This window comes from Juglans microcarpa x Juglans regia, chromosome 3D (assembly GCF_004785595.1).
Source record: "Juglans microcarpa x Juglans regia isolate MS1-56 chromosome 3D, Jm3101_v1.0, whole genome shotgun sequence".
NCBI lineage: Eukaryota > Viridiplantae > Streptophyta > Magnoliopsida > Fagales > Juglandaceae > Juglans > Juglans microcarpa x Juglans regia.
Genome location: NC_054598.1, coordinates 4,004,173 through 4,028,047, shown reverse-complemented (window position 1 = coordinate 4,028,047; position 23,875 = coordinate 4,004,173). Strand labels below are relative to the sequence as shown.

General features: G+C 38.3%; 3 protein-coding genes across 3 annotated transcripts; 1 reads left to right on the top strand and 2 right to left on the bottom strand.

Annotated features, from left to right (window-relative positions):
* The first annotated feature begins 773 nt into the window (after positions 1–773).
* LOC121254119 (MLO-like protein 4) lies at positions 774–13,713 on the top strand. Its single transcript, XM_041154082.1, is given in 16 exon segments — positions 774–1,359; positions 1,896–1,953; positions 2,158–2,375; positions 2,452–2,568; positions 3,270–3,330; positions 4,472–4,563; positions 4,876–4,950; positions 5,206–5,291; positions 5,414–5,424; positions 5,427–5,462; positions 5,548–5,588; positions 5,684–5,854; positions 5,951–5,986; positions 6,700–6,767; positions 7,082–7,142; positions 13,185–13,713. Coding segments are annotated over 16 exon segments (1,695 nt in total). The 5' UTR covers positions 774–1,233; the 3' UTR covers positions 13,623–13,713.
* Positions 13,714–14,318: 605 nt separating this feature from the next.
* LOC121254120 (ferredoxin-like) lies at positions 14,319–14,854 on the bottom strand. Its single transcript, XM_041154083.1, has one exon. It carries the CDS (start codon positions 14,798–14,800, stop codon positions 14,363–14,365), a length of 438 nt encoding a protein of 145 aa, XP_041010017.1. The 5' UTR covers positions 14,801–14,854; the 3' UTR covers positions 14,319–14,362.
* A 473-nt stretch (positions 14,855–15,327) lies between these two features.
* On the bottom strand, positions 15,328–22,769 carry LOC121254118 (transmembrane 9 superfamily member 1-like). The gene is given in 13 exon segments (XM_041154081.1): positions 15,328–15,870; positions 16,479–16,752; positions 17,942–18,315; positions 18,448–18,542; positions 18,772–18,938; positions 19,207–19,341; positions 19,518–19,532; positions 19,534–19,671; positions 19,758–19,855; positions 19,938–19,955; positions 20,650–20,754; positions 20,886–21,078; positions 22,564–22,769. Coding segments are annotated over 13 exon segments (1,776 nt in total). The 5' UTR covers positions 22,660–22,769; the 3' UTR covers positions 15,328–15,802.
* Positions 22,770–23,875: the final 1,106 nt, after the last annotated feature.

Below are 23,875 nucleotides of genomic sequence, written 5' to 3'. Positions count from 1 at the left end.
TGTTAAGATGCTTTTATTAATGGATTACTTCTGTGAACAGTGTTTAATAAGAGGCTTTCGCGTTTGTCTAAGTTGATCGCTCCGAGCAAGAATAGTAAGGCCATTGTCATTGTCCATATGTTTCGGCTTCGACTCTTTAATTTTGTGCAGGCTTTAAAAATCTAACAATCATTCTGGTAGTGCACAGATCGATGTTGCTGATTTCGCTTCTAAAAGTTTACACTGCCAAGCTACACCTTGCTCCATCTCGTACTACTGCCATGATAGATAGATATGTTGAACAAAGCATTTAAAAAGACTCGTTTTTGCAGACACTCAACTCAGATTGTTTTTTATAATATGCTCCTCTGTTCGTGTTAATGGGACAATAACCGAATATTCAGAGGCTGATGTATTCTTGAATTTACACTGGTAGATTAACACCAATGAATGCAGGGAAAGTGGCTGTAAACTTTGATTCTTTTAAGGTCGGACCTTTGGTAAGTAATATCGTTGTCAGCATCTTCTTCATCTTTTTCCCCCCTTTGAAAGGGCACGGATTGGATTTCAGAAGCCTTGAGCTATTCGTTATAATATGCAGATACCTGCTAAATCTAAAGGCACCTGGAACTGGAAGAGCTCGTGGTGGGTTGGGAATTACATAATCGGATGAAGAGTTGCGGTAAGCTAGTGTTCGGGACATGCTGTTCATATAATTTTGAAAAGCACGAGGATTCGCAGATTTGGATGGCATCTTCTATTGGGTGAATCCGCTTATCATCTCATATCTATGAAAAAACGTAATTACTACGCAAGGAAAGAATATTCTACGTCTCCGTCAGGTCTTCAAATTTTCACAAAAAAAAAAAAAAAAAAGGAGTTTTGAGAGAGAGATGCCGCTCCATGTGGGTTGGTTGATTTGATTTGGAGAGATGGAGCGGCAATTTCAATGCAATGTAAGGTGGGTTTGTGTTGAAAACCACACGGAAATAACAATAAACTATAAATGAGCACATGTTGAAGGCTGACTATAATCCGACCACGAGATGATGCATGCACACCTGCACCAAATAAAAAAACTACACAAGAAAGTTGTCACATTTGGAATATTCACACTTCCCCATCTCCTGGATCTTCACTTTTCTCCATGGGAGTTGGGTCTCCTTTTTGCCCAACCGGTTCTGTTTTCCCGAGAAAGTGTTGAAGAATTCAACTTAATTGGGAGTTCACGGGCTGTTGCCTTTAATGTGAGAAATGGAGGACGCGATAAAAGAAGGAAGGTCTCTATCGGAGACTCCAACATATTTGGTTGCTTCAGTGGTTACAGTCATGGTCTTTGTGTGCTTTCTAGTGGAGAGGTCAATCTACAGACTTGGAAAGGTAAGCAGGAAAGAGGTTCTTAATAATCCTGTCCGGTATTTCAGAAAATGTGGGAGAAAGGGAGAGAATTTATAAAATGTGGGAAGATGAAAGGAAGATTGTGTTGTAAAATCAAGTATTTTCCTTTTGTTTTTTTTAAAGAAGACTTTGGACCTGTATGACTATTTAGCTTGAGTTTAGTGCTCAAGGGAACGGGGAGCAGCAATCTTGTAATAATGCTCTACGTGGTTGCTAAGAAAATGTGAGAAAATGATAAATGTCTCGGGTACTAAAGGAATCATCTTTCTTGGTTTTTGAGAGAAAAATTAGGAGAGTAAAATTTTTATAGTGATAACCTGTTAAGCCGCTGAGACAATGTGGGAGAAAAGAAATAAAGCCTACTGTTGAACTTTTCCGGTTATTTTGGATATGAAATGCTTATCTAGTTGAGCTAATAAAATTTAGGAGATTAAATTGGTTAAAATGAAAACGATCAAGAGAAATAATCTTTCTTCAATTTGAGGAAGAGATCTCAGTCTCATGTTTGTTGGGCACAGTGGTTGAAGAGGACTAGGAGGAAGGCTCTTTTTGCTTCTTTGGAGAAGATTAAGGAAGGTGATTAATTCTTGATGCCAGCTCTCACTTATGTTAATTGTTGTGACATATCTGATATGGATTCTTGGTTTCAAGCTTTGGATTTTTATTTTATTTTTTTAATCTTTGATGTAGTCATGTGAGTGAGAGTTGAGACACAATGAAAGCATCATTTATGTGGGGTTTTGACTTTAATTCTTGTTAACATTTTTTCCTTCTTGCTAGAGCTGATGCTGCTTGGGCTTGTATCTTTGCTGTTGGCACAAAGTGCAAGATGGATCTCCGAGATTTGTGTAAATTCATCTCTTTTCAGCAGTAGGTTCTATCTTTGTTCGGAGAAAGATTATGGAATTGAAGAGAACACTATGCTTGAAAGTTCTCTCTCTTCTACCAATGCCACTTATATACCATCGAGAGGTCTTTTATCCCATCAATGTGTTGAGGTAGACATGCTCAATATTTGAAAATTTAAGGATTTTATGGATGATTGACCTCACTAATGCTAGTGGTTGATTGCAGGGCCATGAACCATTCGTTTCATACGAGGGTCTTGAGCAGCTTCACCGCTTCTTGTTTGTTCTTGGGATCACTCATGTTCTCTATAGTTTTCTAGCAGTTGGTCTGGCTATGAGCAAGGTGCAGTCTCTTATCCCTGATCCCAAGAGCAGGCTCACATTTGTAGCCTCATGTGAGCGATTGTCGTCTTTGCTCCTTTGAGGGGGTGTTCAGATATTGCTTGAAAACAAGCCAACACGTTTTTTCTTTCTATACCATGAAGGAATGAATGCATTTCTATATGTTTGAAGGAATGAATGCATCCTTTGAAATGGAGACATTTAAAACTTAAAAAGATGAAGCCATTCACATTTGGAGCTTATGTATGGTTTTTTCTCCTTTGAGGGATTGCTCGGGATATTGTCTGAAAGAGTTCGATCTTTGTAGTTTTTCTATAATATTTGAGTGCATGGATCCCATCTCTGAAATAGAGCCTTTTAAAATCATCTAATATGAGTTTGTTTGATGATTATGAATAGTATAAGACTGGGTCATTACCAAAATGACATGAAAGCGCAAGCCAACTTTTTTTTGGAAATATGATATAGTTCAATTAGTGTCACCAGATAGACTCATTTGCTCTCATGAATTTTGATTCCAACCAGTACGGGTTTGCCACAGATCTTTTTCTACCTTTTTGTCTATCTTTAGGTCCATGCTTCCCATTATACAGATTCGGATATCTCTTAGAATACAGTAATATAAGGTATATTTATGTAAAGTTTCTTTACCCCTAAATTATTTCAGAGGTTTATCTGTCTCCAAATTGCTTGTCTTTGTAGATCTACAGTTGGAGAAAGTGGGAAACCCAGGCTACATTAGTGGCTGAAGGGAACTTTCAAGGTACACAGCCTAATTAAAGATTGGAATTATTAGTTGACTCGAGGCTTTGTTCTACACTTAAGTTAGTAACATACTGAATTTTTTTACCATCATATTTCTTGGTATGCCTGTTTACTAATGGAAAGTTCTGAGATATTTACCTGATCTAAGAGCCCAGACCTGCCGTCCCATCTTGCCTGCTTGTCCAAAGTTTGCTTAGTTAAATTAATTTTCCACTTGAGCCAAGCAAACTTGTACTTTGTTATTTTCAAGCAATATCTTAGGGTTGTCAATTCTGACATACATAAAAAAAGTAAAAATAAAAATTATGGCATACATATAGTGTCTCTAACATGGTAACCGCAGAAAATATGACCATGGAGAAATAAATATTGTGTTTGGCATGAATGCGTGTTAGACGTGAAGAAAAACTAAAATATGATGTTCCTTGTTTATTGTACCGAGTTAAAACTTTAATCACATGTTTCATCAGATTTGAGAAAAATGAAATCGGAGAAATTCTACCAAGTGAGAAGGTTGTTGAAAATTCCTTAGCAAAGCATGAAAACAAAATAAGAATACCAGTCTGCTATACAGCTTTGAAGTATCAGATATCAATTGTATGTAACTTGATGCAAGGAATCTGAATTAATACAAGTAAAATGAAGTACATATAAAAAAAGGTGTAAACCAATTTTTTTTTTTGTCTCAGTGATCACACTTAGATACAGTAGGCCATAAATGCAAAAACATTGAATAGATTTTTTAGTTAAGGTTTTGGTGATGCTTTCTTGCTGGCCAATGCACATAAAGGTTAGGTGTCTAAGATACATCCGGGCTAAGGTAGTTTGTGTACCCTTAGGAGTTGCTGCTTGATCATTCAGATCATGTTACCTAGCAGTGAGATTAGTAACCTTCAGAAGCTTCCTCTGCCCCTTCAGGTGAGACTTCATTCATGTGCTAAGGACACTCAGTGGGTGTTACTAACCTGTTGTATATCATTGCTTCTTTTCAATCTGTAGGTCATTCTGGTTTAATTTCTTGCTTTACCTTACCAAAATAAATCAAGACGCATGCGTGCATTTTCACTCTGATCCATAGTTATCTTTCCATATCCCTTTCCTAAACAATATTAGCTCTTTGATCTTGATTCTATCCATAGCAAAGAAAAACAAAGTGATGAGGAGACAGTCCACCTTTGTTTTCCATCACACATCTCATCCTTGGAGCAGGAGTCGGTTTCTCATTTGGATGGTAATTTTCATCCTCGAAATAAATATGAAAGCTTAGAATTAAAACTGATGTACTTCCTTTCCTTTTGACCTTATCTGTAATTGTGCTTCCCTTCTTGTTTGAACTTGTGTAGGTAAATGAGCTTAAATTATTTTTTTCCAAAAATTAAAATGGAGCCTTGAAATTCTATAAATGCATCTCCATTCATTAAGTTTTTCTGATTTTAAATCATCACAATCATCAATGACAATGAGTTTGGTATGCTCTTATAAATTAGTACACCGTACCAACCTAGTGTTTATATTTCTAATGATTTTCATTCCCATGATGCAGCTCTGCTTTCTATGGCAATTTAGGAGTTCTATACGAAAATCAGATTACTTGGCACTGCGTTTGGGTTTTGTCCTTGTGCGTATTTAACTTTTATTGATACCTTTGGTTTATGTTGTGCTTTGCTATATGGTTCTTTCCATAGCCAATAAATATATTTCCAGATCATTTTAATAAGACAGTATACTTTGCTTTTGTCATATATTGTGTAATGAGAACTGTAACATCATTGCATTATAATATTTTCTCCTCATCATGGAGTCATTTATGCTCTAGGTTAAACATCATATTTTATTTGTACTGAGTTTAGCCCTATTGTTCTTTGCTATTCAGAAGCACAAACTGCCACTTTCTTATAATTTCCATAAATACATGGTTCGGAGCATGGAGGATGAATTTAACGGCATTCTAGGGATTAGGTATGCACTTTCCTGAATTAGACCATTACTTTTACATGCAACTCTCGAATGGACCTCCTCCCAAGTCCAAAAAAGGGATCTTGATGGCTCAGTTGGAACTGAGATACCATTTAACTTTGCAGCTGGCCGCTTTGGGGTATGCCATAGTGTGCATCTTCATAAACATTCACGGTAAACTGTCCTATCTTCCAAACACAAATGCAGAGAACCTTGATTTTTTTGCTCATTAAACGGCTAAGTCATATAATTGCTGCAGGTCTGAACATATATTTCTGGCTTTCTTTCATCCCTGCCATTGTAAGTATACTGGCACCCGACATGTCTTTATATGGAACTCTATATTCATCTAAATTAATAGTTTCCCTGTTCAATTGTTTCACATTTTGAAAAAGCTTGTCATGCTTGTTGGAACAAAACTCCAACATGTTGTCTCCTCTTTAGCACTTGAAATTGGGGAACAAACAGGTCCATCTGTTGCTGGTCAAGTAAAGCCACGTGATGATCTATTTTGGTTTGGGAAACCGGATATATTATTACGATTGATACAATTCATCATATTTCAGGTGGTGACATGTGATTCGTATTTATGTCTCATTTAGGATTTGGATTGTATTCTCTTCATCTGACTCAAATCCTCATTGGCTTTCATGTGCATGCAGAATGCCTTTGAAATGGCAACATTTATCTGGTCCTTGGTAAGAACATGTCCTCTTTCCCTCTCTCTCTCTCTCTTCTCCCTTTGTGCATTTAATGGCAACATTTCAGTTGCTAGTATTACATTTTGGGGGGGGAAAAGGTACATAGATTTTTATAGGGGAAAAACTACTTAACTCCTTTCTTTTCTTTTTACAAATTTGTATGAGAATCTTTCATGCAGTAAATGTCATTATCACAAAAAAGCACCACTATGGGTAAAATGTTGTGGCCCTTATCAACGTTGATGGGGATAATGCACCATCATGGTTATCCCATATATCTATATGTCTGTGCATGTGCACTTGATCGCGTGCATTTGTGAGCATCTCAAGTTCTTAAAAAGTATTAACCAGTAAATCTAAGGATCAAAATCAGAAGATAAGGAGATAGCATTGAGAGTCATCATTATCCAGTTACTAAGGAACTTACGAATGAAATAGACATTATATATATATATATATATATATATATATATATTCAGAACTGCATGTCATGACTGACTTAAATCCACAGGATGTAAGTTCATGAAACTACCACATATTCAGAAAAAATACTTTGTAGTTCTATCTAAACTTCAAAAAACTTAAATAAACATGTATTTTCCTTATGAACTTCCATAATGGTTATGGCATTAGATATTATTTTAATATGTTGTTTTCAAACTTAGAAAATGCAGTTACAATGGTTATTTGTTGATTTTTTGTTTGTTTAGTGGGGATTCAAGGAGAGGTCATGCTTCATGAAAAACCATTGGATGATAGTCATTCGGTTGGCTTCTGGGTATGTTTCTTCCTTATTATGCGGTTCTGTTGCAAATGTGTTAACTTACAGTCATGCCACTGCTTTTGGTAGGGCTCATATGAATGCAGTATATTGCCAGGACTCTCAATACGAAAGACACCTGTGTGCGTGTGTGTGTGTGTGTTACCAGGTTCATGGACTTGGATGCAATTTTGAAGTTTTGGGGAATAAAAAAAAGAATGATGAATGGCTGGTGTTATAACTCAAATTATTTTATTTATTTATTTGGTGATCATTACGAATCCGCTTGGTGGTCATATGCATCTTACAGTTTTCCATTTTGGTAACTGCAGTATTCTTGTCCAGTTCTGGTGTAGCTACGGCACGGTACCGCTTAATATAATTGTTACCCAGGTTTGTTTATACTTTTCAAATGATACAGTTTTAATTCTCTAGGATGCCAGCATTATTTACATACACTAATATCTACACGTTGCATTACTTTGAATTGGTAGTTTAGACAAATAGCATATGCTGCATATATTAGATAACGAGTACTACTATACATCAGCCCTTATAGCATTGCACTCTTCACACACCTTACGTGGCTTTCTTTTTTTTTCAAAACCCTTTTCTCTCTTCTCACCCATTTCCCCCTCTCCTTCCCGTTTCTCTCTTCTCACCCGTGTCCCCGTCGCAGCCCAAATCCGTCGCCACCCTTCCGTTCGGCCTCCCACCGCAGCCAATCACCCTCGTCAAAGGGTGAAGAACTTGTTGACTATTATGAGTCCCCATCCTTTTCTTCCTCTCCTTCTCACAGTATTTTTCACAAGGATATTGAAATCCTTATACTTACACAAGTCAGTAAAAGATACACAATAAATTTAAAATTTACAACCTTTTCAATCTCACATGTCAATAGTGTGGAGAGTATATATATATATATTTATAGGTAAACAAACTTTATTAATCAATGAATAGGCATAGCCAAGTACATTACAAAGGTATGCCCTAACTATGTAGTCGCAATAGAGACAAGAAAAGCATGTAGATCCAGGCCAAAGTCAACAGCAATAGCCTAAGTACATAGAATTCTAATAAATAAAGCTTTTAGTTCCTCCTTCGATCTCTCATTGTCTTCGAACGTACAATCATTGCGCTCTTGCCACAAACACCACATGATGCATATAAGAACCATCTTCAACACATCTTTAATCTGTTGAATGCCTTTTAGATTTGTCCAGCTTGCTAGAACTGCCACCACTATCTCAAGCATAACCCAAGCCAAGTCTAGTCTACTGAACACCTCATTCCATAACACTCTAGTTGTCTTGCATTGTAGTAGGAGATGGTCCACAGACTCACCCTTGTTCCTACACATCCAACACCAATCTGCGATGATCACCCCGCGTTTCCTCAAATTTTTGGTTGTGAGGATCTTACCCAAGGAAGTTGTCCACACGAAGAATGTTGCTTTGGGAGGCGTCTTATGTCTCCAAAGCCTTCTCCATGGAAACTGAATATTCGGCTCTTGTGTGAGAGACTTATAGAAAGAGCAAACCGAGAATGAACCTTTACCTGCGGGTGTCCACCACAACATATCTTCTTGCTGGTTGCTCGATTTTATGGAGTATAAAAGGCTGAAAAAATCTTCAAAACTGCTCATTTCCCAATCTTGTGCTGCCCGACTAAAATTGATATTCCACTGGATTTGCTCCCTTAATATCACCATAACTTCAGCCACTAAAACATCTTTGGCACTTGCAACCCAAAAAAGTGAAGGAAATAAATTCTTTAAAGCACTATTACCACACCAAATATCACTCCAGAATTTAATCCTGGAACCCTCACTCAAAAAAAAATCTTGTATGTTGAGCAAAGACCCCTTATTCTCTTCTTATGTGTTTCTACAACCCCACTTCATAAGCCCATCTCACTTCTTTAGAACACCAACCTCCCCATAAGCCTCCATATTTGCTCTCAATCACCAACTTCCATAGGGCTTCTTATTTCTTATTGTATCTCTATAGCCATTTTCCAAGTAACTCTCAATTAAAAATTCTCATATTTCTAATGTCCAAACCACCATTGGATATGAGGCAATATACCTTCTCCCAATTGACTAGGTGGAATTTGAACTCCTCACCCACTCTACTCCACAAGAAATCACGTTGAAGTCTCTCAATTCGGAACGCCACACTTGCTGGGATAGGGAATAGAGACAAAAGGTAAGTTGGTAAATTAGATAATGTACTCTTGATCAAGGTAATCCTCTCACCTTTCGACAGGTACATTCTCTTCCATCCTACTAGTCTCCGCTGTACTTTCTCAATCACTGTGTCCCACAATGAATTCGCTCTCAAGACAGCCCCCAACGGGAGTTCAAGGTAAGTCATAGGAAGAGAGGCAATTTTACACCCTAGAGTGCTAGACAACTGTCTTATAAGATGAACACCTTTAATTGGCACCATCTCTGATTTGTCAAAGTTCACTTTCAACCTGGACGCTGCTTCAAAACAAAGGAGAAGGGCCTTCAATGCTCAAACCTAGTTATGATCTGCCTCACAAAAAATAAGCGTCATCTGCAAATAACAAATGAGAAATATTAATAGTTCCTCTAGGCTTCCATTTATCAGATTTGAGAATTTCATCCTTGATATGCACCAGTGGATCCACGACCACCATCTCTACCTAAAACCACACCTCCCGAGAAGGTAAAGAAGAAAATCTCAGTTAACGTGATCATACGCCTTCTCCATGTCTAGCTTGCAAATAATCCCTGCAGTGCCAACTTTAAGTCTATTGTCAAGACATTTATTGGCGATAAGAACTGCGTCTAAAATCTATCTACCATTTACAAAAACATTTTGGGGTTTTGTAATTATCTTCCCCAATACCTGACCTAGACGATTCGCAAGCACCTTGGAAATTATCTTGTATACCCCATTTACTAAGCTAATAGACTGAAACTCCCTAATCTCCGTTGCCTCAACCTTCTTTGGTATCAATGCAAGAAAAGTGGCGTTCAGGCTTTTCTCAAATTTTACAGTCGAGAAAAGATCCTGAAACACCTTCATAAGATCATCTTTTAACATGTCCCAACATGTTTGAAAGAAGCCCATAGAAAAACTGCCAGACCCGGTGCCTTGTCTTTAACCATTCTCCTCACCACTTCGTGAACCTCTGCCTCCTCAAAATGCCTCTCTAACCAACAAACATCATGTAGCCCAATGGAGTCAAAACCAAGCCCATTAAGCGTAGGCCGCCATCCCATCATGTGGCTAATTCTTCCTGTGTAAGAGTTTGATCCTCTTCTATCCTCTCTAACTCCTGGATCTCCAACACCTTGCTTTTCTTACATTCCCCTATATCACCAAAAGATTACATATTCCGAAACTTTAAATATTTTTTTAAAACTTTCAGTTTACTTGCAAATATGAAGCTAGGGGTACCCTGTATCTGATAAGAGGACCACCACTGTCTAACCCTGTCCACAAAGCCTTCAGATTTTAGCAACATATTTTCAAATTTAAAGTACTGACGCCTTCTTTGGAGACCACCACAATCCAACATGATAGGCCAATGATCTAAACAAAGATGAGGCATTCTCTTTTGCCATACCTCCGAAAAATGACTTTCTCATTCTGGTGATATTAAGAATCTATCCAGTCGAGACCACTTACAATTATTAGACCACGTGAAAAAAACCTCCCGTTAATGCAGATCCACCAAGTTCAAATCAAATATGCACTCTGAGAATTCTGACATGGCTAGCCGCACTCGTCTATTTCTAGAACATTCACTTGGAAATCTTATGATATTAAAATCCTCATCAATGCACCCTGGAAGGTCCCACCAGCTATGTACTCCAGCTACTTCTTCTCACAATAGTCTTATGTTGTTGTCTAAGTTTGGTCCATATACACCTGCAAAAGCTCACAAAAATTTATTTGTCACACTCTTAAAGGAGCATGCCGTCGTGAACACCCCTATGAATTCCTCCCTTTTCTCCACCACCCGTCTATCCCACATTACCAAAACACTTCCTGACGCCCCATTAGATGCCAAAAACACCCAATCCATGTGTACACAACTCCATAAACTTCGCACAATTCTTCTAGTAATTATTTTCAGCTTTGTCTCCTGTAAACATACAATGTCCGCCTTGCACTCACAAAGCAAGTTTCTTATTTGGAGACGCTTATTGGCCTCATTGAGCCCGTGGACATTCCACGACACAATTTTGGGTTTCATTGGGGGAGGCCAGCTCCTTCCCTTTTGACTTGTCCCTGTTGAAACTACCCTCATAATTCATCGACTATGTTAACCTCTTAAGCTCTCGCTGTTTTGTTTTTAGCCAGCTTTTCTATGTTTTTGGTGCCCCACTTTAATGGTGGTAAGTAGAGCCATAAACTGTTCCTCGAGCCTTCATAGTCCATCTCCACACATTGTTATATTTCCTTTTCCTTGTGAAATACTCAGTCTGAAACACTAGATTGAACTTGTAACATATAATTCAGAGGGATAGGCTCACCCACTCTGAATTCCATCGGCAAACCTTGTGTCTCTTCTGCAAAAAAAATTTCACCCTCCCCAATAGGCTCACTGAGCACCTGGACGAGTCTCTGTGAATTCTCTTCTTCAGAAAAAGGCAGTTCTTCACTGTCAATTGGGAAAGGTCATCTGAACACGCCTCTAAATTTTCCTCTGAGTGTTTGTCCATCTCAGAATCATTGAGGGTCCATGTTTGGGGGTTTGCCGGAGTATACCCTTCTCCCCCACATCCCATTAGCGCTTTTTGGCCACCGCCCAATGGTGAAATGACACACGGAGGTGTAGGAATGCTCATCGGATGCTCCACCGCCATTTTCTGGACACACGACATGTACTGACAACCTATTGTCTGTTCACCACCATCGCCGACGTCTTTTGTGTCCCCGTCGATGGATCCTCCACAGTCTGCTTGCTTCTCATCAAGTTTTTCGGTGGAAGAGTATGACTTCCGCCATTGGATGGAGCCCATTTGCGTTCTCTCCACACGGGTTGGGTTCTTCGATCATACTGCCCCATGGGCTAAGGCCCAACCCATAGGCCCACTTGACTTCTCCCCATGGGTTGAATCTCATTATTTCTCCACACTGGCCCAGGCCTTCGAGCCTCACCCCCTTACTTGGTCCAGCAAAATTCGAGCCCACCCCCATATTCTAATGTTTATTTGTGACCTTATTGGGCCTCTGATCACCTAAGCCCACCCTAGCCCATTTACTTTCCCGGTCCCTGTCACTTTCCTTATTACCCTCAACACATATCAACACTTTTTCCACCTCATCTTGCAACTTCCACAATTGTGCCTGCATATCCACCAACGTGATGTGTACGTCAGTCTCCTCTAGGCCAACACCTTCCCTACCAACGCCCCCTTTCCGTAGAGCAAAACGAGGGCTCGATGCATGTTTCCAGTAGTGTACCCATTTTCAAACCTACCACAGCCATTCCCTACTTGCAGTTCACAGTGAAACACTGCCAGCATGAGCACCTCCTTATAGGACCGTGTATTAGGATGAAGCTCTTCCACCATTGGCCTCAACTGTGCTCCTTCGCGAGACCCATCCATGTTTATCCCTTCCTATAAATACTCCCACAATGCCTCCCTCAATCTCCTCCATCCCTTCCCCCTCCTCTTCAGATATAAAGATAAAGCTTTGCCTTCCTCCCTCACTATATTATACTATCACCATATATCGACCACGACTATTCGAGCACTGTTGTGCTATAAAACTATGATATCCCTCCCTAATCGTCTCATAAAACTCCTTTTTAGCTCCTTTCAAACAGTCCTCCAATGCTATCTCGAGCCATTGCACTGTGGAAAATCCCAGCAGTAACTCATGCTCAATCTTCCAACCTCTCTCTATGATACGTAGCAAACATTCTTCCTTCACAAGCGAAAATAACTTTGATTCAATCACAAGCTCTCTTGTAAACCCCATCGGGCCATCTGGATACCACCGTTGTGCTACTACGATCATTAACATAGCAACATCATCGACGGAACGGAGAAAAAAAACTAATTTTCGCAAGTGTATGGAGAGAAAGTGTCCCGCTTTCTATACTGGAGGATGTGATGTGGAGAGTATATACTTTACCAACTTGCCAATATAATTTTTCCCTAACTACCCCACACACAAAAAAAGAATTCGTGTGCATAGTCGCCCACAAAAAAAAAAAACATAGAGAGAGAGAAAGCTAATTGTCATTCATAGAAGTTGGCAGAAACCAATTAAATGTGAGGATCAACTTGACCCAACCCAAAATTATAAACAAGGCCAAGTTCAAACCGAATTAAAAAAATATGTCTGCAACGTGGGCTCGGGTTATCGTAGAAATCTTGATAGTCATTGCTATTTTTGTACCATATCATATATATAATGCTATTAGCCTTAAATGACTTTTCAGATGGGATCGCGGTATAAGAAAGCGTTGGTTGCGGAGAGCGTGAGAGAGTCACTCCATAGTTGGTGTAAGAGAGTGAAGGAGAGGTCTAAACAACGTGATTCTTTGCATTCACACACCACAAGATCTATCTGTTCGCTTGAATCAACCATTGATGAGAGGGATGAGATAACAGTTGCATCCGCTACTACTTTATCCCGTAGCTCTTCCTTGGGCTCCCTGAATCAGGTAATTGTGGCTTCAAATGAACTAGCCGAGACTGTGCTTGAGACTTGTGACACACCTGTCAGAGAATACTCATTTCGAGTGGTTGAGTATTTATCTAACTCTGCAAGGGTAAGTGCATCAGTACTCCCTCCCACCTATGATGAAGAAGAAAATGCAGGCTGTATGGATGAAGGAAAAGTTGAGACTCTCTTCGACTTGTTTCAGAAGACTTGAAGATACTTGTACATATATCCAGTTAAGGTTTAAATTACTCTTTGACGGCCTTGTACTTCAAGCTTCTGAGAAAAAGATTTTTTTTTTTTTTTTGAAAAAAGCTTATACTTCAAGCTCTCATTGTTGGCAAGATTGGGAAGTTAATCTGATTAGCCTTAGTTAAACACACTCAAAGGCCCTACTGAACCAAATTTTGGTACACGTATTGAGAAACCAAAGCATCACTTTGCTTCTGCAGCTTCCAAGATGAATATATAATTATATATAATTAAGGGAGAAGTGAAAAAAATAATACATTTTTTTCTTTCTCCTGTCTAGTTTGATTCATTCCCCCCACCAGCTGACAGATCTCTGGTTGCTTTAGCTGAAATATGAGTGATCTTTCCCTCCCCTTGTTTTCATTTTAAATTCCTCTTTCTATAGATTCATGGCTTAATTTGTAGGTGTGGTATATTGGTTCAAACAAACTACAATTTCCCACTGAACCATTCTGAAAAATCTAAATCCACGTATTTTCCCTTTTTATTGCATATAAATGGAATTCTGAAATGTATCCATTGCCTGAATTAATGACATTTAGTAATTGTGTGTGTGCGAGCGCACGCTAGGGGGGCGGAGGGGGTCACTCATTCAAAGCATAAATACGACCATGTCCACAGAACACGCTAAAATCGAACCAACAAAAATGTTGGGAAGTGAGAGAGCAACCAAAGTGAAGATGGACTAAATAATCAATTTTTCTAAGCAATGAGCTCCTCCTCCTTGTGGGTCTCAATGACAACGTTTGACTGTGGATAAGCAACACAAGTGAGGACCCAACCACCGTCGACCTGGTCATCATCGAGGAAGCTACTATCAGATTGATCCACAGACCCTTCCACAACTTTCCCTGCACATGAAGAGCAAGAACCAGCTCTGCATGAGTATGGCAGCTCTATTCCATCCTCCTCGGCCTGGTCTAGGATGTAAACATCATCCGGGCAATCAAACTCCAGTGGCCCCTCAGGTGTAATGAGCTTAACTGTGTGAACAATAGCTGTTATACGCCCTCCGCACACCCCCTTTACCCCAAAAAGAGCCTGCCCTACACCGGGAAATGACCGTAGGCTTGTCACCGGCTGTCGGCGAAGGAAGGAGGTGCTAACCATGGTGCCAGAGAGAGCAGCTGTGGTTGCCATTTTTTGTGGTTGGTTGGTAAGGGTGAAGAAGAGAGAGTTGGGGAGATTATGAGAGGCAACCGGTGTTTATAACGGGGAGAGCCAGGGCCTGTGGAAATAGTGTGGCCTGGAACGAGCAGACAGTTGCATCACAGCAAAAACCCCCCCACCCCTATCTGCCGCGTGGGCAACCTTTGGAGGCTCGCTTTATCCTGTTTTTATCACCTCAGAATTATAAATGGTGACTGCGGTTGACACGATCCTCCTTCTCATACGTTTTATGTTGTTGGCATCTATTTCATGGAAGTCTGAACTTTGAAGGGCTTTTCTTTTTTCTTGACTGTAAATTTCTTAATAACGGGTCGATTTCTTTCCTTGGTCTAATTTATGGATCGATCTGGATAGTTTTCGCCACCACACAATTGCAGCCAAGTGTTTAAATAAACCGAATACACGTGTTCAGATGAAAAAGACAAAAGGAAAACATATAAAGAAATGAACGTTGGGCACACATAGAACCCAACCATCTATCCACAGACGCAGGTATAAACAGATCAAGAGACAAAATCTTATAAATCCTCACATATTATGAAGCACAAAAATTCATTGCTTAAGTCCTCCCTCCCCTTCACAAGTTCCTTTGCCCCAGAGTGTGCCAAGTAGCAGAACAAAATAAAAAAGAAAGAAACGGGGAAATTAGGCATCGATCCTTACACAGGCACTATTTGTAATGGGGCAGAAGAAAATAGCTAAATTGACAAGCGAGTCCCATATTTGCTAACCTACTAGACTGTAAAAACCAACTTTTACATCCTAAATTAGGGCTTTCACTTACAGCCGGGGAAAACACGAAAAATCTTGGGGGCATCATCCCCAGTCTAGAGAAAGAAGAATGCATCCCCATCACTAAACCATGTGATTTTAATCTATAGACAATGTGGAGGCCCTTGTAGACGACAGCAAGCTTCCCCTCAAAATAAGTTCTCAGGGGAAGTGTACGTATCTTTCCTCTTCAAAAGAGTCCTAATCACACTTGATGTTTCTGTAGATCCTCCTTACAAATAAATTCGAGCCCAGGTACCCAACAGCCCCTACACATATTAGATGACAAATTCAATGTTCACGGAATAATAAAAAAAAAGATAATGACCCTTCATAATTTATTTGGCCAAAAGTAGGAGTGACCTATCAAACTGGCGTTCATGGCTTTAATATTAGCAGTAAAATCCACAAGCATGAATGCAAAAGAAAAATCAAGCTCAGAAGTCAAGCATGGAAAATTCAATGTGAATATGGACAGAGCCTGAGGCCTACTCAGAACCACAGGCTCATAAAATTTGTAAAGATCCTCCAGAAAATTTCATTTCCACGTTAGCTTAAAATTCAAACCAAGTCTGTTCAGTTCCTCTACAATTTAAGCTTAGATGAAGACACCAATAGAAATCACGATTTTCATACAATTTTAAGCACACGAGGATTCAGTGACAAATAAATTATAAGTTGGATCCTCAAAAGAGCACAAGCATTCCAAGATTTTTTTTATATAGGTAAAAGGCAAAGAGACAACCATTCCATGAAAAATAAATAACATCTAAGGAGGAAGGTCTTTTCACATTATGAAATCCTAAAAGGTCCTCAAAGAAGCAACAAAGAAAGATACATATTAATCTAAAAATTCCATTAAGCTGAAGAAACTCACCACATAGGATTCCTAATCCGAGGCAAAACATCAAAGTGTATCCAAAATAGAAGCTGGTCTGAAAGAAGCCTGACATCTTGGTCTTTACGTAATAGTAGTATATTGAGTACAGATATACGTACACAGCGGTCGAGGCAGCAGAGAAGAAAGAAGTCCACTGCCAATTATAGTTTTCAGCATTTAGCAAAAAGTATGTCCCCACAATGGTCACGCAAACTGTGACAATAATGAGAATCAAGAAAACCAGCAGCATAAATCCGTATACATAGTACACCTGTTGCACACAGAGCAAAGAGTTGTTACTCAAGTTCATCATTTATTGAACTTGTAACTTATCAAAAAAATCATTTATTGAACTTGTATTGTGTACACCCACTCATTATTATTTTCAGCAAAAAAATTTAACATCCATCTGTCTGAAAAACTGACAAAGTATCCTTGGGCACAGACATGTATGTCACAGTTAATTGTATGTCAAGAGAGAGGCAAATTGGTTCCAGGAAAACCTTTATCCATACTTGTTAAAAAGCATTTTACAATAGCACAAAATGACATTTTTCTTCTTAGGAAAAGCTTGGGGAATGAGATGAGATGAGAAATTTGTGAATAGTAGTGAAATGGTTTGAGTTAAGATGTTTTATGGGGTTTTGGGAAAGGAGGGAAAAAAGTTGAATAAAAATATTATAAAGTTAAAATATGTTAGAATATAATTTTTTTAATATTTTTTTGTTTCGAGATTTGAAAAAGTTGAATTATTTTTTGTGTTTTGTTTGGAAGTTTGGAAAAATTGTAATGATTAGATGAAAAAAATTTAAATTTTTTTATAAGTAATAGTATTATATATATATATATATATATATATATATATATATCAGTAGGAGTAACCAAGTATACTGGACGTATACAAGAAAAACACCTAGCCCATACAAGAAAGCCCCTAATGACCCAAAAGCCCATAAAAACCTACCCAAAATACACAAAGTCCGAATTGGAAAAACTGTCGATACACCTCCCTGACCCCATCCCCTAGATTCCATGAAAACAATCCTCTACCCAAACATCCCACTATGAGAACGTCTTCACAAAGCCCTCCCTTTAGCCTTTCCTCGACTTGAGCTAGCTCCCTTAGTATCGTAGTTGATTGCCCAAGAAAGATAGATGAAAAAATTAAAAATTTGAAACTGAAAAATATTGGTGTTTGAGTGATGTTTGGGAAGGAGATGAGATGAGATGAAACCATCTCTATCCCCAAACAACCCCTTAATCTTCACCAGCTAAGTATGGTAGTGATTCCACCATCTTCTGTAACACCAAAATGAAGTACAGATTCATGCCTTCAAATGCCACCCAGAATAATCACATACTACAAATGATTCCCAAATCTTTCTTGTCAACCAAATAACCCTTACAAAAAATAAAATAAAAAAATAAAAAAAAATAACCCATAGAATTGTACAACTCACCTTGTAATTCCAGAAGGACGTGAAGACAAAATACATCTCAATGAATATGCTGCCAAAGGGTAGCAACCCACCCATAATTGAGACTACAGATGGTGTAAGATACCATTTCTTCTCAGGGATTGGACGAGGGATTGTCTTCACACGACAAGGATTGTTTGGAGCACCACTCCAGTTTCTTCCAACAACAGTACCAAGAAGTGCCAAAGGGAAAGAGATGAAAGCCCATATAACAAAGACAACTACAATTGTGCCAAAGGGAATAGCTGCTAGAGACCCGTAGAAGATAGCAATCATGTTCAAGATGAACCCAATACCAAAGCACATAAACGGAAATAGAGATGCTGTGAGGATCATGGACTTTATCCAACTTTTACCTGGCAAAATGAGTGGTGTCATGATAAAATGTGCTAATGCACAAAATTCACCCATGAAAGGCATTACAAAGCTAAACCAAAATCCTAATATATGAAGTAACAGAATCAATATTTGTTAGTACAAATGCTTACCCCCATTGCGTGAGTACATCCCACCGCTCACATAACCAGAAATGAATGATGTAAGAGCATAACATACAATGAATGTAGTGACAATCGCTCCTCTCCTGAGCAACATAAATAACGATTGAAGAACATTATGACAGCAATTAGAAAATGAAAGGAAAACATGTGCAGTAATTGATAGTTGATAGTGGGAACTGGAAAGATTGAGCTACCACAAAAATGTATGTATGTAGCCCAGGATTTACACACCAAAAAAATTATAAGGTAATATGATGAAGCGAATGATACGAAATAATGTCCCAATTAGACATGAGTCACTTCTCAACATACCCGACATACAACATTCCAACAATTGCCAATAAGATGACAAGGAGAACGAGCAACGCTAGCTGGCCACCTGTCCCGACAACAGCCGAAAGAAGAACTAAATTGCGAGGAAGCCGAAAAACATCCCCATGCACAAGTTTCCAACCAGACTCTTCACTAACATCTCTTTCCTTAGAAATAAGTGCCAAAATAACAACCAAAAACTTCTGTTAGTAACAGTGACAGTTTCTTCAATTTCCAAAAAGATAAATTAAATATAAATGTATTCCACACACACATACACATAGACATATATATATATATATAGAGAGAGAGAGAGAGAGAGAGAGAGATAGAGAGAGAGATCAATAAACCATTAAAAAAAGGAAAAAATGTCAACAGAATTTTTTGCCAAGTACCAAAAAAAGACGACATAAATACAAGTGAATAGAGCATTACCAGAGTCTCTAGGTCATCATCTTCCCGAGCATATTTTGCATAGTCATTCCTAAGAGTTCGCATTAATATCATTGACACCAAACCAGTGAGGAAGATAACCATCATGAAAGAATTAAAAATAGAGAACCAATGGATCTGCACATCAACAATGCACACGCCATCACAATAACAGAAACAAGTATCGGTGGATAATCAAGCAGCCAATGAAAACACCATAAAAACGTCTGAAATGCTTTAGTCAGAAACGTGAGATTTGTAGCTCATGATATTGGAATAAGTGATGCACAACTAGAAAAGAAGCAACACATTACCTGGTGCTCAAAAAAAAGGGTAATCCAAATAAACATCAAAGCGACGTGCAAAGGTCACATTAGTTGGACTCCATTTGACAGAATATGTCATGTCTAATGCTTTTCCAACTGGCAAGGGCTTTGGGATCTCTTGAGTGAGATTCACGTGAATAATCTACAAGAATAGAAGCTAAATTATGATCCCAGGATGAATCCAAAATTCCGTCACAGAATTCATATGCAATTTGAAAAACCACAAACCTGATCTTTGTTGTACTGGATGACAATATTCTTATGAGTATAAAGGACATGCTTGCCATTATCACCGTTCTTATCAGAACGCAAATCACCAACATAACCTGAAATATTGGAAACAAATCATGAGATATTGAATTCTATCAAGACACAAATACAGCAGACAAAAGTGAGTCAAATGCATACCCCATAAAGGCAGATCATCTGTACTTGTATTTGGCGTGCCAAGACCAGCATTAGAAAAAGAGGCAAGATATCAAGAGTAAGTGCTCCAATAAAGTAAACAATAAAGAAAAAGAAAGACCAAAAGCAAGCCAAATGAATGCATAAGACATATATACTACCCACAGATGCATTTTCTGATATTTCTATAGTACAAGGCTACTACAAGGCAATACTGCCATTAGATTAATATACGTACACTCGCATAGAAATATGCAACAACGAACATGTGTAAATTGTGCATTCAAGAATACTAAAAAAATATATATACCCTCCACCTTGCACCGGGGGGAATAACAGTGCCTCTGGCAAAGTATATTGTCTCCCTCTCTCTTTTTTTTTTTTTTTAAATTTTTCCCAAGTAATGCAATTTTATTAAAAGCGTAGAGGGGTGCAACCCTAGTACAAACTCTATTCACTACAAGAGTCAAAATCAAGTGTCAAAGCTTCAATGCTGAAGATTGCTGGAATGTTGATGATGACTACATGCATGCTCCCAAAAATTGGACTTTCTAAAGCATTCCCATATGCAACAGCTTATGAAGAATCAAAACCAAAACAATCTTCACATTCTGTTAGGAGAATATCAAACAGACTTATCATAAATATATATAGACAGGTACAGTGAAGAACATACCCACGAAGAATTCTAACCAGTAATTAGTGAAGAACATACCCACGAAGAATTCTAACCAGTAATTATTCTCAATTGCCTCCTTGAACTGTTTAACGTTTGCTTCATCAAGGTCCAAATGGCAAATGACAGCCTTGTCCACATTTTCTGTGCAGGTGAAACAGTCAATATATAGAGCTAAATTCAGCTCAACTAAGCCTTAATCCCAACTATGCTAGGCTCAATCAAATGACCCACTTCAACATCAAAATAACGGGATAAGATATAATTTTACATACTTTTAAACTTTATTTGAATCTGGCTATCGATCAGTTCATTTCCACCAAGGACCTCACCGAGACCACCCCATTTGTGAGCAGCACTGCCCGGAGGACGGCAAAATGGAAGGCTGTAGTAATTGTATGTTTCTTGTGGGTTATTATAGGGACCAACTTTATTTACCCAAAGGGTAACTGGGTCATCTGGTTGATACTGCAGAACAAATGAAAGAGGTGAAAATGGTATCGATTAACTTCTGTAGCAGTTGCAGTTCAGATTAGAATGTACATACAACAAAAAAATTAGAAAATCATTGGTCTAGGCTGAAGAAAAGGCTGCACTTCCGGCTAGTTTTTTTTAGGTAACAATGGCTGCCATTTCCAGCTAGTGTACACGTTATAGGTTCAGTTCATCCAACACAAACTACGAAACTACAATGCATAGACAGAAGTTAATTGGAAAATATGAAAAGTCCAACTCATCTTATAAGTTATAAGACTTCCTTCAAAAAAAAATGTGTAGTGATAGTTAAAACTTAAACCAGAAGAAAAGAAAATGGAAAGAAAGAAGGATAGGAAAAATAATAAAAATAAAATAAAAAATTCATGCACCCATATCAAACTTGTTACCTGCTGCCCCTCGTTTAAGAAAGGAGTAAATGCAACTTTTGACTTGAACACCATTCAAAATTAATGTGCTTCTCATGCGACAAGCAACCAAAGGAACAAAAAGGAGAAATTGCATATGATAACTACTAGTGTACGTGTCTTTTTTCTTGAATACACATCAAAAACATCTTCTCCTTGAATATAGATACTTCACAAGGAACCACGATAATGGCATCTCCCAAACCTTCGTGAATAACAGTTGGAGGTGCATATTGGATAGCTCTGTCGTTCATTATTGTAACACTTGTGGGTGGCCCTGCTTTTGAATTGTAATTAGATCAACTAAACTATACGGGAGTGATCCCCATCTATGAGTCAAACTACTGATTACTATTTTCAAAAACTGTGTAGGTTGAGTCTCTCAGTATAATTTACATACTCACGTACAGCATTATCCTTCCAAATGAAAAATGCCTCAGGGTACATCCAATCAGAACCAGATCCATCTTATAGAAGTGGGTCACGAGCAATCTCGTGTCGTGAAATCGTATGATGGTGGTCGAGATTCAAGGTACATAAAACTCATGAAAACATGTCTTAACTCACAATCACGGGTGCATATATAACTACAGGAAATCAATATTACCACTGTCGCTATTAGAATCATCAGCACCACCACAATCCCATCATCCCCACAGCCAATTTTGCCACACCCTCACTGGCAGGTCAACTATCCTGCAACCAATGTCTATTGCGAACCCAACTCAATCACATAGACAGAGATAACACTCGTAGAATGTTAAAACCCTCGAGATCTATATATGTATACGAAATGTATGCATTAGGTCCCAGCGCTTGAGCAAGAATACTACTAAAACCACCTAAATGAAATTCCAAATCTTGGGAAACGAGCCAATGGGAATGAAATCCAAGAGCTTAACGGTCGCGAAATTGGTCGATCTGAATCTCTAACAGCAAATAAGAAGCATTTAAAAAGATCTACGAGTTGAATGGGCGAGTAAAAACTCGGAAACAAAGTCATTGCTAGGGTTTGGATGGAGAGCAAGATAAACAGAGAGAGCAGCTTTACCTTGTGATCCGACTCGGAGGCGAACACGGAAGATGTGATGAGGAGGAGCAGGAAGAGGAAAGGGAAGGGGAAGGGAGATCGGACGGCGGATGACATGGAGATCGACGGTACCCAAGGTCGCTCTGAGACTTTCTTTGCTCCAATTCCTGAGCCCCCAGTAAGAGACTCGAGAAAGACTCATAATCTGGCTTTTTTCTTTTCTTTTTTTTTCCTTTTTTTTTTTTTTGGTTCAGCATCTCAGGCCCGATTATACCCAACTTTTGGTTTATTCTTGGGCTGAGATCGGCCAGACTTCGTTCCTCGCCCCGCTAGGTGGTTCATAAATTAATTACTTAGTTGGGCCTATCAACCCAATTTGTTCTTTTTCTTGCCCAATAACCCAACAAATTTATCCTCCAGTATACGATCACAAGTCACGCGTGGATGGGAGGATTACACCCAATGTTTTGAATACCGTACCGGATAGCGTACCGGTCAAGGCACTGGAACGAAATATTTCGATACCGGTATCGTTTCGAAATAGCGTTTCGAGATAACGTTTCGGGATAGTCGATCTATAAATAAATTATATATATAAATATATATAAAAATTATATTCTAAAATAATAGTCTATATATAAATAAATTATATACAAATACATATATATATAAATTATAAATAGTCTAGTCTGAATTGAGGGTTAAAAAATAAGTTTGTAGTTTAAAAAAATGAAAAAACGAAAAAAAAAAAAAAAAACACAGGCCGAAATATAGGCCGATACAGGCCGAAATTGAGGCCGGTACCGGCCGGTATTTTGGCCGGTACGAAACAGGTATAGTACCTGTACCGGCCGGACGGCCGAAACGAAAAATTTCGACCGTACCGGCCGGTACGGTACGAAATTTAAAACTTTGATTGCACCTCCATCTGATATTAAGGCTGGTTTGTTTAACAAAATCAAATTATCTAGTCTCATTTTATTTTATATAATTATTATAATTTTTTAAATTTTTTTATATAAAATATAATAAACAATTCAATCTTTTTAAATCTAAAAAGATTAGGCCAAATACTTTTTTCCTATAGTAGACCAAATATTTTATTCATTAATTATTATATTTTCAAGTCAGTTTGTATGACACACCATTCATATCACTTAAATTGTAATATTTTATTTGTAAAATTTAAATTTTAAAATTTATCTTTTAAATTAAATAATGTCATTTAAACATTTTACTACTTGTACTCTACACACATTCACTTTGAGAATACAAATTTTCTTTATACATTTTGGTATTCTCAATGTCTTACCATAAAAGTATTTCATCTTAC

Coding starts and splice junctions, on each gene's coding strand:
- LOC121254120 (XM_041154083.1), bottom strand. CDS start 14,800: ATGGCAACCACAGCTGCTCTCTCTGGCACCATGGTTAGCACCTCCTTC.